The 15,481-nt window shown below is 33.6% G+C and overlaps 3 protein-coding genes across 3 annotated transcripts in view; 2 read left to right on the top strand and 1 right to left on the bottom strand.

Moving 5' to 3' along the window:
* Positions 1-1,375: 1,375 nt before the first annotated feature.
* Positions 1,376-6,223, top strand: LOC111507152 (uncharacterized). The gene is made up of 2 exons (XM_023162416.2): positions 1,376-1,642; positions 2,566-6,223. The coding sequence occupies exon 2, from the start codon at positions 2,568-2,570 to the stop codon at positions 5,199-5,201; it is 2,634 nt and encodes an 877-aa protein (XP_023018184.2). The 5' UTR covers positions 1,376-1,642; positions 2,566-2,567; the 3' UTR covers positions 5,202-6,223.
* Positions 6,224-8,234: 2,011 nt separating this feature from the next.
* The window catches only part of LOC111505566 (uncharacterized), a 55,604-nt gene continuing 48,357 nt past the window's right edge, over positions 8,235-15,481 (top strand). The window contains exons 1-2 of the mRNA XM_074184436.1: positions 8,235-8,405; positions 8,684-8,811. Coding sequence (XP_074040537.1) covers positions 8,324-8,405; positions 8,684-8,811 — 210 coding nt within the window. The 5' untranslated portion in view covers positions 8,235-8,323. The remainder of the gene's footprint in view (positions 8,406-8,683; positions 8,812-15,481) is intronic.
* The window catches only part of LOC111505568 (uncharacterized), a 32,069-nt gene continuing 26,903 nt past the window's right edge, over positions 10,316-15,481 (bottom strand). The window contains exon 8 of the mRNA XM_074184420.1: positions 10,316-11,163. Coding sequence (XP_074040521.1) covers positions 10,468-11,163 — 696 coding nt within the window. The 3' untranslated portion in view covers positions 10,316-10,467. The remainder of the gene's footprint in view (positions 11,164-15,481) is intronic.

The raw sequence follows: 15,481 nt of genomic DNA on the forward strand, positions 1-15,481 counted from the left end.
ATGGCGGAAAAAAACTTGAAAAATAATTAGTTTTTGTCTGATGCGCATCGACTGCCAAGATGAAAATCACCAAGAAGTATGTTGAATAGCGCAACCCCTGCGAAGGGGTGTATGGGTGTAAAAGGGGTGTAAAAATAATATAATTATTTTTCGTCTGATGCGCATCGATCATCAAAATGAAAACCATCAAAAAAAGTATTTACAATGGCGTGAAAAATGAAAACCATCAAAAAAAGTATTTACAATGGCGTGAAAAATCGTTTTATGAAAACAAAAACACACCCAACCCCTACGGAGGGGGTGAAAACTGAAAAAACCATATAATTATTTTTCGTCTGATGCGTATCGAAAATCGAAAGTATTCAGAATGGCATGAAAAATCGTTGCATTGTATGGTGATTAAAACTAAACAGATTTACCCATTAGTTGGTGAGTTTTGATATCAGTGAAAAGGTAACAGTGAACACAGTAAAATAAATGTAAATAAAGTTGGGATGAAAGATAAGACAATAAAATACTGAAAACTGGAGTATGCCTCTTTCACAAGTGCACTTTTCACTGTCGTTCGACTTAAAGGATGATTTGTGAACAGGCCAGTGGTTATAAATCATTTTGTTTTTAAATATGACGAACTTTTTCGTTGAAGATGTAGGTATAGAAAGAGACAAATCATTTTGATGTGTATGTCATGTATTCAGCAGAGCTTTTCCAAGATGAATATGGAGTACAAAGTGATTATTCAATGTTTGATAAGAGAGGTCAGCCCTAGGCTACCTTTGCAAATATATTGAACTGCTCTTTTCTGAGACACAGATATTGAACATCAGCAGAACAAAAAGCAAAACCATATCGTAGGTGAGATGCAATAAGTGAGAAGTAGGCCATTTTGTCTGAGTTAAAGCCCAGTTCCTTAGTAATCGTTCTAATTGCATAGCAGACTGAGTCCAATTTTTTATTCAAGTTTTTCATGTGTTCCTCAAACTTTAACTTATCTAAGTGATATACCCAAAAATTTTGTAATCGATTTGTCGTTAACATTATGGGTGCTTAGATTAAGCAAATTTGATTCGCACCACTGTTTAACCTTTTTTTAAGTTTTTGGAGATGTTTGCTTTTAGAAGTTCAATATTATTTAATGTCACATCAACTTGGTATCATCCCCAAACATCCTTGAATGTCTAATTTAACTTTGATCAATACAGATTTAAAAGTGAAGAAGAAGATAAGTTGGCCTGTATACTGTCACTATTCGAACTATTTCAGAACTGTCAAATGTAGTCGCACTGTTGAGACTTGAAAAGTTTTACGCGAATGTACTACTCTCAATAATCAGCTGGGCACCTGGGTAACTATTTCGAAGTGTCATAGTATCGTCGTATATGCCTTGTATATACTCACAGACTACAGAAACAAGTTAATCAGTATTCTGTGTATATACTTTTAATGACACTTTCTGACTTTACACATGGCTTTCCGTCAAAGCTGGAGTTTTTGACCTAATATCAATCTCTAGATTCTGGAAAAAATGAATATTTTTCAGACAGTTGAAATCATAGATTTTTCAGAGAATCCATTAACTTGTCTCAATTTTTTATAATCATCAAAAGTACACAAAACATTCTGTAGTAACAAAATATTTGAGGTGAGTAAGAAAAAACACCGTTTTTATATCTGTGCATACCCGGAACATGAACGTCTACATTCTGCATTTAATGTTCATCAGTCAGTCGAAGAATAGAAATGTATTTCGCACATTTTCCATTATTTTATTCAGTATCCACTGAATATGTTTCTTGTATATCATCTCGAAAATGCATTTTTGAATATTTTCACTGAATTTCTCAAAGATCCCTTCTGTAAGAAAGATTACTTTCAACCAAAGTGTAAACTATCCATGTGTGTAACTTAATATTTCTTTTCATTCACTAATCTTATTTTGAAATTATTTTGATCATAGATAGTTTAATCAGTTCACCATGAACTGTTGAATGTGAAGAATATGATGTGAACAGTAAGAAATATGTTTTTTCATATCTCTACAGTCTGTGCTTAAAAAAAATCACTACAATTCGGAAGTCCACCTCAATGACATTCTTAGGGGTTTCCAATCAGAAACTTGGTAGAAAATGGCAGTATCATCTGCAAAACTAATAATTATAACACACAGTATTTGTATAAATAGGTCATTAATATATAGATTGAAAGGATTGGCCCAAAAGCATTTCCTTGAGGTACAGCATATCTTCTTTGAAAGCCACTTTTTGTGGAGGATTCAGTAGTTCTTAGTAGTTCTGAAGTATAAGGAAGGGCAAACTGAAAAGTTCAGCAGATTCTCTATTGATTTAGTTTTGTTTATTTTTCAGATTGTGTAAGATTATATACCCTAACAATTGTTTAAATAGCTATAAATCAATTTGTTTGTTGTTCCTTAATGCCACTTGAATAATATTAACTATAAAACATATTTTTCTGTTTTTCTAGAAATAGAGTGTGATCCTGTTGGAAATTAAGGCATCATTATCTTATATGGTCATCATAAAGAGTTCATTAGTAATTTGTTTTTAGCTATGGAGAAAAGAAAGTCCAAGACGGAAAAAGTCTTAACCAAATTCGATGAGATAATTGAAGAAAAACTACTACTCGAAGATAATTTGAAATTAATGCTTGATCACCTTTGGTCATATGTGAGATATGTGAGGAGTCCAACTGAAAATATGCGAGAATCAGATGTTACAGAGATTTTGAAATATGAAATCCAACTGTTGGCTATGCTTGTGAATATGAATTTTGATATGGAAAAACAATTTGAAGAAGCCCCTACTAGTAGATCAAATATATTGAAAAGTACATCAGGACTTGCAAGTACTGTTTTAGATTCGCTAGAAAAAAATGTGAAAAGGGTTGGTGTACCAGAATTAGGAAGTGATATAAAGTACAGTAACTCTCAAAGGCTGGTTAATGAAATTTTGGCTTCTGATCATAGAGAGTCAGCCATAGTTATCCCAACCGGTGATCCACCATCCCCTGACCTAAATAGCTTCAAAGATTCACCGAAACAGCCTAGTGTGTTAGGACTGAACAAAGCACATTTTTCCAGTCAAGAAAAAACATATACAGACTATATTCCAAAGCAAGAAAAACCATCCAAAGACTTTGAGGGCCAAGTTTTAAGTATTTCAAGTCAAGAAAAACCATCCACAGACATTTATAAAATTCAGACCAATTTGAGTAAAGAACAACCCTCCAAAGAGGCGCAAACCTCAAGTATTTCATCTCAATGCATAATTACTAAAGTAAGTATTGAAGATTCTGACAGTTCTGAAGAACCTTTTAGAGAAGAACGCATATCAGCTGTTTCAGGCGAGAGTAGTGAAGACATTAATGATAAACCTGAAATAATACCAAGGAATTGCCCAAAGCTCACTAATAGTTCAACTAGTGGTGTTGGAGACACTGACACTGAAGATACCAGCGAACCTGAAACATCATCTAACTTTTCTTGGGTGGGAACTACCAAAGAATTTCAGCAGATTTCTAAACATTCTTTGAAAAATTTGAACAATGAAAATTCTAACAATATAAAAGCAACTTCTTCCACAAAAGCCAATCCATCTAGTGGTAGTGTAAAAAAGAAAACAAAATTTAAGGTTTCAGAACTGCGCTCTAAGAGAACCCCATCAGTGGGAGACGAATGTTTGTTTAGTCACATTGTGTCACCCTCAGAATTTTATATACATCTTCTTGATTACGAAACTGTTTCGATAGATGATCTCAGTGAAAAAATCCATCAAAATTATAACAGAAGTCTGCCAACTCATTCTAGCAAAGAATTAGCGTGCAGTGATATGGGTAGGTACTGCTTGGCATATGTTTCTCAGTTCAGTAGATGGTTTAGAGCAGAAGTTTTGGACTGGTATTTTCATATTAAGTCAGATGAAGTGCTGATCCAACTAGTCGATTATGGTAATAAACAAACTGTAACTTACCAGAATTTGAGGGTGATGTTGGAAGAACTCTCTAATATTCCTAAGTTGGCAGTTCGTTGTCACTTTCCATTGTTATACCCACCAACAGCTACACGCCTCAACAGGACATTAGATTGGCCAGAAGATAGCATCAATGCTCTTGCAGATTTGAGTGTTTCATCACGAAATGGAGAAAACCAAGAAATTCCTTTCAGAATAGTTTATGCTGAACCTGAAGGAAATTCCCTTGGTGTGGACTTCTGTGATTGTCAAGAAACCAATGAAGAACTAACAGTCGCTCAGATTCTGTTGGATTTGGGCCTAGCTAAGGAGATTATAGAAGAATATGATGAAGAGCACATGGAGTTAGAAGTGTTTTTGGATGATGTTGATGATCTGGAGACTGCAGACAACATCAACGAAGCCATAGCAGGATACGATGCTAAGGACGAGGCTAGAATATGCCCTTTTACCAGAAAAGATGGGACTTGTTATAAAGGGAAGAGTTGTAAGTTGGAACATGCCAGTCTTTCTAAAGATGGTTTCACCACTGATAAAGAGTTGGTTTTCAAAAATGCGATGTGTACTCTTATGCTGCCTGCCTGTGGAGAATGTGTGACAGTTTTGGTAACATGTTACATTGACATATGCCGATTTTTTGTTCAGATCATAAGGACTCCTCATAAGGAAAGTAAGTATATGATCGACAAACAGTTCTATTCATTGCTAGCAGTTATGAATTCGCCAAAGGCAGAAAAATCCTATGAATCTTTCAAAATTTTGCCAGCCATCGGTGAGATTGTGTTGGTCAAACATTGGAGTAAAAAGTGGCTCAGAGCTGTCGTTAGGGAAATAGGCAGTTCTTCTCAGAGTGAAACTGATATTCATGTTTTTACTGTAGATGTCGGGGAAACTCTCAAAGTAACCTTAAAAGATCTACGAAAAATCCAATCTCATCTACTGAACCTTCCTTTTCAAGCTGTCGAATGCTACATCAATGATTATAAAATGAAAGAAGGCTGCTGTACCGAGAAAGCCATGGAATTTTTCAACAGAAATCTCTATTTTCACAACTTCTTAGCTGTTACAATGTCATATTTTCCCCCTCTAAGAATCACCCTAAAAACATTGAATGGTTTAATAGATATTGGCAAAACACTAAAAGAGCAAAATTTTGCAGAAGTTCGTCCTTATGATAATAATCCTTTGGATACTTCTGTGTTGAAACTTTATTGAAACACGAGTTGAAACTAAATTTTTCAAATTGAGAGTATGATGTGACGACTACTTGAATGAATTATTTGACAATTGCACTTTTCTTTCATTAATTTTGTTTGGTATATCATTAGTTATAACACTCAAACATGCAGTTTTCAGGATGAAACTTTTGTTGATCAATTTCAAAATACTATGTTCGATATTATTTTGAGAAAGTCCAAATTTCTGATGGTTCAAACTTTTGTTTCTTCACTTTTTAACCTCACCAGTAAATTATAATATCAATATTTCAGAGGACTTTCCCAAAATGAAGTAAATTTAATTGTATTGTTGTGATTCTATATAAATGACAAAACTGGGATTGATTGACATGTAAAAATGTTTTCACACATGAATTTAAATGGTTTCTAAAAAGTCATTTCAACAAAATCTTTCATAATTTGAAGTTATATTCATTAAGACTTAGTGAAGATATTTTATCGTTTTTTCCTCTAAGAATTAAGAGAACATAATTCTGCTCCTTGATCTCAAAATGTATTTGAATATTTTGTATTAATTTTATAGATTAGCAACTGTTATAATAATTTGCTGAATATTTCGAAGGCACTGAAGGCGACAGAGTATATGAAGAAATATTCTGTGACTTTTCAGAACCTTTTTAGAATACCAAATAATATTAGAATATAAAATTTTTAACTTTGACAGATTGTCTGATCTTTCATCTATTGTTAGTTCTACATTGCTCAAGACAGAAGCTCTTTTCCCTAGTAATTAAACAAGGTCATGCTTCATTACTCTTAGTGATTTTAAATCATAGTTATTTTATCTCATCTGACTTTATCTTTGGATTAGAGCTATTGAATAATTAACTGCTAGAAATGTTGATAAATAATAATTTTTCAGTAAGAACTGTATCATTTATATTTAATATTGTGTATAAAATTCACGAAAAACAAACATTTTTTATATATGAAAAATAAATTTTACTATTTGTTGACAATCAGCTGTTCATTGACTTTAAATATATTTATTTTTACCACCTCAAGTTTTTAAATATTACCCTATCAATTGATTATTCACACATGCAGTTATCTCACAACTTCTTGTATAAATTTTCTTCTACTTGAAAATATGTGTGTATTGCAGATTAATTGTCTCACAAGAACTCATCCAGAATTTTTTCTCAGGGAGGGTAGCTCGGAAAAAATATAAAACTTGATAGAAAATACAGCCATTAATGCAACTCCAGTAAATATGTAGAATGTTCTGAATTCAGGTGAAAACATCATATACCATTGCTTCTCATGTGAACCTACGACTTTGTAAGTACATGTGGCAGATACCCGACGAAAAAACGACAACTAACCTAGCTAATGACGCGCAGAAACCTGAAATAAAACCATCAGGAACCTGCAACGTCCTCCATCTGGAAGATTCGTCGCAAGTAATTTCCTATATATGAAAAGCACTTAAACCACCGCTAGACCGGTTTTGTATATATATATATATATATATATATATACAAATATATATATATATATATATATATATATATATATATATATATATATATATATATATATATATACACATATATATATATATATATATATATATATATATATATATATATATATATATATATATATATATATATATATATATATATATATATATATATATATATATATATATGTATATTCTAAAATCAAAACCCCTCTTAGCAACAAAGAAAAATCTAATGTTATATATAGTATTCCATGTTCTTCTTGTAATTCAATTTACATTGGTGAGACCAGTCGTAATCTATCTGGAAGAATCACTTCACATAAAAGTGACTGCAGACTAAACAAACGTTCCTGTGGACTAGCTGAACATGTTATCTCTTCAGATCATGTTATGGATTATCAAAATACTAAAATTTTTACAGTTGAAAATAATAAATTCAAAAGGCTTTTTCTAGAAATGGTTCACATAAGTAAACATAATAATAATTTAAACAAAAAATCAGAAATACAAAATTTAAGTCAAATTTACAATTATATATCTATTGCTGTATAATGTTCACATGATCTTTGTTTTGTAGAAAAATATACTTTCCGAAAGCTTGAATAACAAAAAATAGTGTTTCCATAGCCCGCAGATATTGACTGAAATACCCAAATCAAAAATAATTTATAGTTATATAATAACCAGTCAACTAAATTCGACCTTTCAATATATATATATATATATATATATATATATATATATATATATATATATATATATATATATATATATATATATATATACCTTGCAAAACGAAGAAACAAACAGAAATCAAACATCCATCTCTCAGACACTTGAGTTGCTGTTTAAATGTTATCGTCTTGATCTCGCGCCCTCTGACAGCCTCGCCGATTGTGGCCCTCATTGTCAATTCTGATAGAAAAATCACTTCTATTACATATTCAGAAATTACAGTCATTGGAGACTACCGAATACTGACAGGTTATCTCTGAATAATTAAACTGAGGTAAGTAAGGTTCCATTTATCAACCAGATACGTTTTTTGGTCAAAAGTTTTTGAGTGGTACTGTTTTTGGCACAATGACCGACATGGACAGTGAATACTGAAACATAACACGTTTTGTTCGTGGATACGTTCTTTGATCATGTATATTATAAAGGCGAGTAAGTTATTCAACGACATCTGTAGCTTATTCAGAGGTGAATTCATGTATTTGTCCATTAGAAACATATTCAGTAACCATTGGTAGACTATAAATGTTAATTAAACATCGTTCAATAAAGTAACTTGTAAAAAAGAACTACATGATTCAATAATAAAGGAGGTATGTTCATGTAAAATGAAAACAGTTTATTTATTACATGTAAGTCTTATTGCATCACAAATTGAACACAGAAACAAACAATGATGATAAGTTATCCATCATTGCAACGTTTGTCGCCAATGAATTGGGATTTTACCCAAAAGAAAATAATTTTTGTTGAAGGTTCTTAAAACTATGGTCAAATATTTGAATAAAAGACGAAGATTTATATCTGACATCTGTCATACGAGCAGTTCTTCAATCTTGACGTTTCTCTTGTCCAGATTTATAAATGGTGTTGGTGACGGTGTCAAGTTTTTGAAAATGGCTAGTATAGGTTTTAGATGGTTGGATATTCTAGAAAAAGAATTCGATAAGGCTTTTGTTGATTTGGATTTGACAGTCGGTAAGTCTCTTTATAGACAAGACTGCATTACCTTGTACTTTTCCCTTTTGTGCAATTACACCGGAACAACTTCATGATATGAAACCATTTGTTGTTTTTCTTTAATTATTCATGCTTTAATCACGGACGCTTGTACGGCACCAATTCACCTCATTAAATGAATAGTTTTATTTGAGTCCCTCTTTATCTCATTAGGTTTTTACTGGGGGTTTCATACCAGGGGAAATCAATTGAATTCCAAACATTAGAGCAACATCTGTGATGATGCCTTTTTTTAGGGGAGTTGGAATCTGAAGAACCAAATGTGGTGTTCAGTTGTCGCCAGAAATTATGTACCATCAGTTCTTGTTTTGCGCAGCTCACTCATAAGGCACAGACAATTTTCCAAAATAGTGCTAAACTTGAGGTAAGTACCCTGTGTGCATTTACTGGAGTGCTGATTTTTTGAATTTTATGTGTCCAAATACTTTATGCACAGTGATAGAAAACTATATATAAAGTATAACCTTTGTGAAACCTGGTATGTCAAAAATCAAATTGCTATTATTTCCTTAATTTTTTCTTCAAAAGCAGTGATATATGATGCAATATCGTGCTAGCAATCACATGTATATCCATTGTCATTGGTCTCCTGGGAAACATCTGGGTTTTTCCTACATTCAAAATATACCTGTTATTAACTAGTTATGGAAAACCCGATTATGCTTCATCTCTAGAAATCAATTGAAAGTTTGTACATGTCCAAATGTTGAATTTGAATAGGACATCAGTTTAGGCCTTGAACATTTCAATCATATTTTGTTTTCAATTGATTATTATCAATATAAGTTATAGCTATTTTGAGATTCTTAAAAAACAAAATCTCTGCAGGTATTTACTCAAATCCCAATTTCTCATCTCATAATGAACTGCAACCTCAGAAGTGGTCTCATATATTTTATTCTAGTTAAAACAATTCAAAACTGATTGTAACTTCTAGGTTTTTCCAAATTTATATATCCAAAACTTGAAAAGAAATCAAGAAAAATTAACTATCATTTAAGTAAACAAATAAAATATATTCTAGTATTACATTTATCCGCAATTTCTAAAACTAACTTGTTCAAAAGAACATTAATAAAAAATGATTTGTTCCGCTCAATACAAAAAATACAAAGAACTTTTCTAATCTGTGCCACCACTTTGAATACTCCAACGCTGAAGACAAATTAAACTTTTTTGCCACAATTTACAGTAAAGGATCTTGCGATGGACTTGATGGAACACCGAAAATATTGGCTGCAAAAGCAATTTTACAGCGTCTCTATGAAAATCAAATTCCGCTGCAAAACTTTTTGAAATAACATCTGAAATAATCCCTTCATCATAAGTGTCAGCCATAAACTGCTTAAGTCTGCTGACGCGTTTATCTGCAGATCATCATACTATAAAAGATATACTTCTATCAGAAGAGCATTTTACTGTAATTTTTCAGGGATTTCAAATCAATTTATATCATAATCCCAACACCAAACCCTTATTTTTAACACTTCAAACGTGTTTCAATCACTAAGTGATCTGAAAGATTAAACTCAGTTTAATCTTCCTGAGTTTAATCTTATCTTGAAGATGATCACTTGGTGATTGAAACACGTGGCGAGGTGTTAAAAATAACGGTTTGGTGTTGGGATTAAACTCCAGTAATATTCACTTATTGTTATGTCGAAAATAGTTTTCTTCATCTCCTGATAACGCCAACTTGATTGGTGAAACGCGCGTTGAGAAGAACATCAAAGTTCTAGTCACTTGGAAAAATGCTTGTTTTTACCTGTTATTGTTTTAATTTAAGTGAATCACAATAGTGATTTAATATGGCAGTTCACAAGCTGAAGTAATTGTGCCGAATTTTATATAAGAAATGAAAATTAGGATCAATAAAAATACATCTGTAATTCACCTGTTAGTAGAGAAGCATATAAAAATACAAAAACAACGATATTCACACACAATTCACAGTTTGGCTAGAAAATATCCAGTGATAGTCAAGAAGGTATCTACTTCCTGTACACCCCCATATTTCCGATTAGTAAGTACTTGAGATATTATTTTTTTCTGTTCCCAAACCAACACCATCGGTTGATGCGTCGGTCACAGTAGGACTAGTGGTTTCGTAAGTAGTTTCTGCTGCGTTCATATCTTCAGTTGATGAGTCGTATTCTTCATATTCTATATCTTCATCAGTGGCATTGATATCGCCCCGTATGTCAATCTTGTACTTCTTTTTTTTCCTCTTCGGTTTCTTCGTTGGTTCAGAGAGTTTTTTACTGGGCGTTTCTTCCTCGCCCTCCTCGCAAAATCTCGGGTCACCCGCTCTTATGTCTATAAGTTCCTCCAAATGCTTGCATTTGCGTTTTTTATGAGGCTTAGGTTTGGCTTTCGGTCCCTGACCGAAAACTTTTATTACTGCCTGTATCGTCGTGTCATCTATTTTAGGTCCGTTCATTTTATCATTTGTTTTGTTGTTACTTTTTTCCAAGAGTTTTTTCCTGAAGGAGTCAAAAAGTTCAACTACATTTTTCTCTTGCATGCAGGTATCTCTTGTGTTGTTGTTTATTGCGCTGATTGAGGTCGTTAGCGACCTTGATAGCTTTTGAATCTCCCTGTATATTTGGTTGTGCGTGACGTTTTCTGTGTTTTCGGAATTTGACAAGGTAGATTGTACATGGTTGCTTATATTTCTTGCTAAGTTATCGATTTGCTCGAGTTTGTCCATCATCAGCTGCAAAAATACATGAATAGTTGAATATATACAGCTAAAAGTGGTTTCATTTCTGATTGAAATATTTTGTAACATTGGCATACAAATAAATATATACAGTTTTATAGCAATAAATATTTTTTTTATTTAGGTTCTGGTAGCTCATTGTAAAACTTGATACTTTTATAATAAATCGAATTTTGTTCAATATTTGTTTTCATTTTCATTATTTTCAGACTGCCTGAGTATCTTGTTGAATGCTTGTGCGGGTCACAATTGATTTTGAAAATCACATCTCAATGTTTGAGCTTATTTTTGACAAGTTGAATGTGTTAAAAAAGGGATCAGAGATAAAGTTTTGAAGTTTTTTAAACTCGTAAAACAATTTACTTTCATAAATAGAGAGAAGTGGCCCCGATTGGAAACCCTGAGCTTCCCTGTGTGCCAAAACTCCAAAAATTATTATTTTAATTATTATATTAATGAATGAGTACTAAGTTGAAATTATCGTCTCGATTCATACACATGTCACTATGAATTATTGAAACGAAAAATAACACATTGTTAGTCATGTGGGAAATTTCAACCATTTTGATTATCGAAAAAAGTAAAAAGTAGGTAAGCCACTTTCTCTACGAAGACGCCATCTATGAGATAAACAGAAAATGTGGTGCTTTGTAATACATCACTCACTGTTTGTTCCTCTCTGTTGCTTTCACTAAATACAGGCAACTGGTGAATCAACAGCCTAAAACCGTTGGATTCGTGATCTAATACCAGAGAACACTGGCTTCATCTGTCAAAGGTCTCATCACTAGTATTGGACTAGGTCACTGTCTACATGGCTGAGAAACATGTATATTTTTTTGTCTCTACGAAGTCACCATCTATGCGAATGACACAAAACTTCCAAGATGAAGAAGGGTTTTCTGTCGATCCCATAGATGGCGCGCTCATACGGAAGAATCGTTATGCTAACTTTAATCTCGTATCTTATTCAGGATTGTTGAAGGTTGAAACGTTTGCATCTGTATGAGTCTGTTCACTCTGTGATTTCCAAATTTCTTTGTATGATTAACTCATATCTAGATTAGATTAATATGGGGCTTCTGTGCTGAACAGCCACTACACTGCGACCTTTGCAGATCTATTGTGTGTGCCCTCATGTATGCTAGAGTTCCTTGTCTAGGCCCGTCCTTGTAACTAGACTCCATAGGCCAGACCTCAAGTTCCCCATATATTGAGAGGGTTGTGGTTTTTCCTCCCCTAATGTTGCAAACCTTATCTTTGACAGACCTTCACAATAGAATAGTATGTGTACGGAGGTTTCCTCATCCTCTTGGCAAAGCCTGCATAGGGCTGTGTCAGCCAGTCCGATGTTGTTCATGTGTTTGTTGAATCTACAGTGTCCCGTCAATAGCCCGACCAGAACTCTAGTTGATCGCCTTTTCAGACTTAGTAGGTACTCCGTGAATTTTGGCGATGGCTCTTCAATGAACTCTTTGGTTCATTGAAGAGCCATCTCTGTCTCATACCGCGCCTTATTCCACCATTTTTGAGATTGTTTTTCCTTCTAGTTGCTGTTACAAGTTTTTCGCAGCACTTTTGCTGTACCACAAAAGGGTTCTGGGCCAATGGGGGAGCGTCGTGCTCCTTCTCGTGCTAATGAATCAGCCTCTTCGTTGCCCTTGTATCCTGTGTGGCTTGGTATCCAGGCTAATGACAGTCTGTTTTGACTACCTAGTTCTTGTAGCTTTTCTAGGCAGTTCCAGACCAGTTTGGAATTGACCTGCATGGAGCTAATTGCTTTTATAGCTGCTTGGCTATCAGAGTATATTGCAATAGTCTTTTCCTTAAACTCTTGCCTTAGTAACTCTTCTGGGCAGTGACGTATTGCTGCTGCCTGGAATATCGTCACTTTTTTACCTAAGCTTAGTGAGACTTTTGTCTTTGGTTTAGTTATATAGATTCCTGCTCCTACACCTTCTTCAGTTTTTGAGCCGTCTGTGTAACAGGCAATCTCTGCATTTATTGGAGTTTTTCCCGAAGCTATACTGGGGAAGCATCTCATCCGATGGCATTCCCATAATGGGGTCGTTTTCCAACTCTTTGTTTAGCTCGTTGTATCTCTTAACGTGCAGCATGCTTATAGGCATTTGCCCTCTGGTCAGTCTACTGATGACTGACCTGGCTTCCCCATGAATATATAGATGTAGTGGCGTTAGGTTCAGCAAGACTTCTAATGCGGCTGTTGGGGTGGTTCTCATAGCGCCCGTGGCAGCCAGGCAAGCTTGCCTTTGAATGCCACTTAGCCTTCGAATCGACCCAGCCTGCTGAGTCTTTGGCCACCATACCACCGAGCCATATGCTATCATGGGTAAGATAACCCTGGAACTCATATCTCATTACTAATTCAATTTTTTAGAATTGTGTCCATATACCTAGTGCAAAGTGTAGATCAAAATGAGTACTACATTGTATTATTTTTCAATCGCCTCTAGTTTTAGCTAGTTCTCTCGCAGTGAAAGCAGTAAAGAAATATATTTTTCATTTGGCGGTAGATGTCGAAATTTTACTTTGCAATAGACCGATGTGAGACTCTTATATATCTTGTATAAGTAAGGTTTGAGTTTCCTGTCTATCCCATAGATGGCGTGTTCGAACGTGAGGGTTGCCAAGATTACTTATATTCATTCAAATTGATAGTGCTTCTCTTATTTGTAAAATGTATGGGGTACAAAGGTAGTGCGAGAATTCAAACGGTAAGCAGTTGAATTTTTTAGTACATATTTATAGAAGAAGAAGTGTGACCCGACTTTTATTGAAAGTGAAGAGTTTGTGAAAAATTCACAATGTCTCTGTTTTGTTCACATACCCTTTTGAACTGACGATATTCGATAAGGATGAAGGTGGTGATCCAGTTTAATAATTCGTTATTGGCAATCATGATTTCTGTACTAACTGTCGATATCATTTGTCACAATAATTCAAAAATGAAATAAAACAACTAAAAAACTAAAAAAAAAAATGAAAAATACGTGGGAATTTTGATTTTTTGAATTATTGTCACAAATAACATGACTGTTATGACAGAAATCATAATTGCCAACAATGAAAAATAAAACTGAGCCATCATTTTAATCCTGAACGAATATCATCCATTGTTAACGGAGTAATTCAGTGTCATGTAATTGATATTGTTGATGATATTCATGCATTGTCGAACATTAGTCGAAAATTCTAGATTGGAAGATCAGCAAATTTTCAAGGACAGATGAGGTATTTGGAAGAATATCGCGCAAATGAAGACCTAGAAAGCCTACATATAGTGAATTTAGCCATCCTTCTAGAGTTACAATGTGCACAATGAAATATTGGGTTCGTAGCGAACTTCTTGGTCGAGTTTTTTACGATTTTTTGTTGGTTTTGGTGGATATTTTATCTCTTTATTCTGTTGTACTAAATATTTGAAAATATAGGTAATCTGTTAAAAAAATTGTAAGCCTTGAAAATTTACTCAATTCAAAATATTCCCTCAAACGTCATACCTAATGATGCATTGAAATTTCTTTTTGAAATATATAGTCTCTAATGAAAAACAAATGAAAACATGGAGTTCGGAAGTGAATACGAGTGTATTCCACAAGAAATTTATAATGTGTTAATGAAATTGATATGTTTCAAAAGTTCATCACTTGATAAAAAACTTCCTTGCCTTTAGTCGAGACTTTTCCACGATACTCGACAAAAAATTGTTTCGAAAATGCCGGGATATTCTACATGTGCAACAGTTTTGAAACTATACTTTTCTAGTGGAGTAGAAAATCCTTCTTGAGTGTGCTTTACTTTGATATGCACCGTTCGATTTTGAGGTTGAAAATTTCACTTTCTCCTGCTAATTAAGATAAATGTTGACACATTCGGCATTTTCAATACTCCTGGTATGATTTCAAAGAGATTTTGACTACCCATAAATCACCTTGTTTTCAATGTTGGATTATAAAACGAACCAGTTGACATTGACACTGCGATTTTTACCTCTGGTTCATATTGTGCAAAAAATATCGTAACTGGAACGAGACTCTATAATGATAAACCACTTAAAAGTATATTTTTGTTCGGCAATCACACAATTAAACAATTCAGATTGCCTGTTTTACATTTCTCAATGAAATCCACACTTCAGTCGATTCGTTTGTTTGGAGTTTAGTTTGCGATATTTTCAGCCTAAAATATAAATTTCGAAGATGTTCCGTAGTTATGGAAGAAGAAGGAAATGTATCAGAAAGCAACTATAACAATATTCCAAAAAACATAAACTATAAAAAACCGTGAAAGC

This window comes from Leptinotarsa decemlineata, unplaced genomic scaffold, assembly GCF_025532065.1.
Source record: "Leptinotarsa decemlineata unplaced genomic scaffold, Ldec_3_MD MMD2_tig00026354_RagTag_RagTag, whole genome shotgun sequence".
Lineage (NCBI taxonomy): Eukaryota > Metazoa > Arthropoda > Insecta > Coleoptera > Chrysomelidae > Leptinotarsa > Leptinotarsa decemlineata.

Excerpts from the sequence above, each read along its gene's own strand:
- LOC111507152 (XM_023162416.2), top strand. The coding sequence starts at position 2,568 with ATGGAGAAAAGAAAGTCCAAGACGGAAAAAGTCTTAACCAAATTCGAT.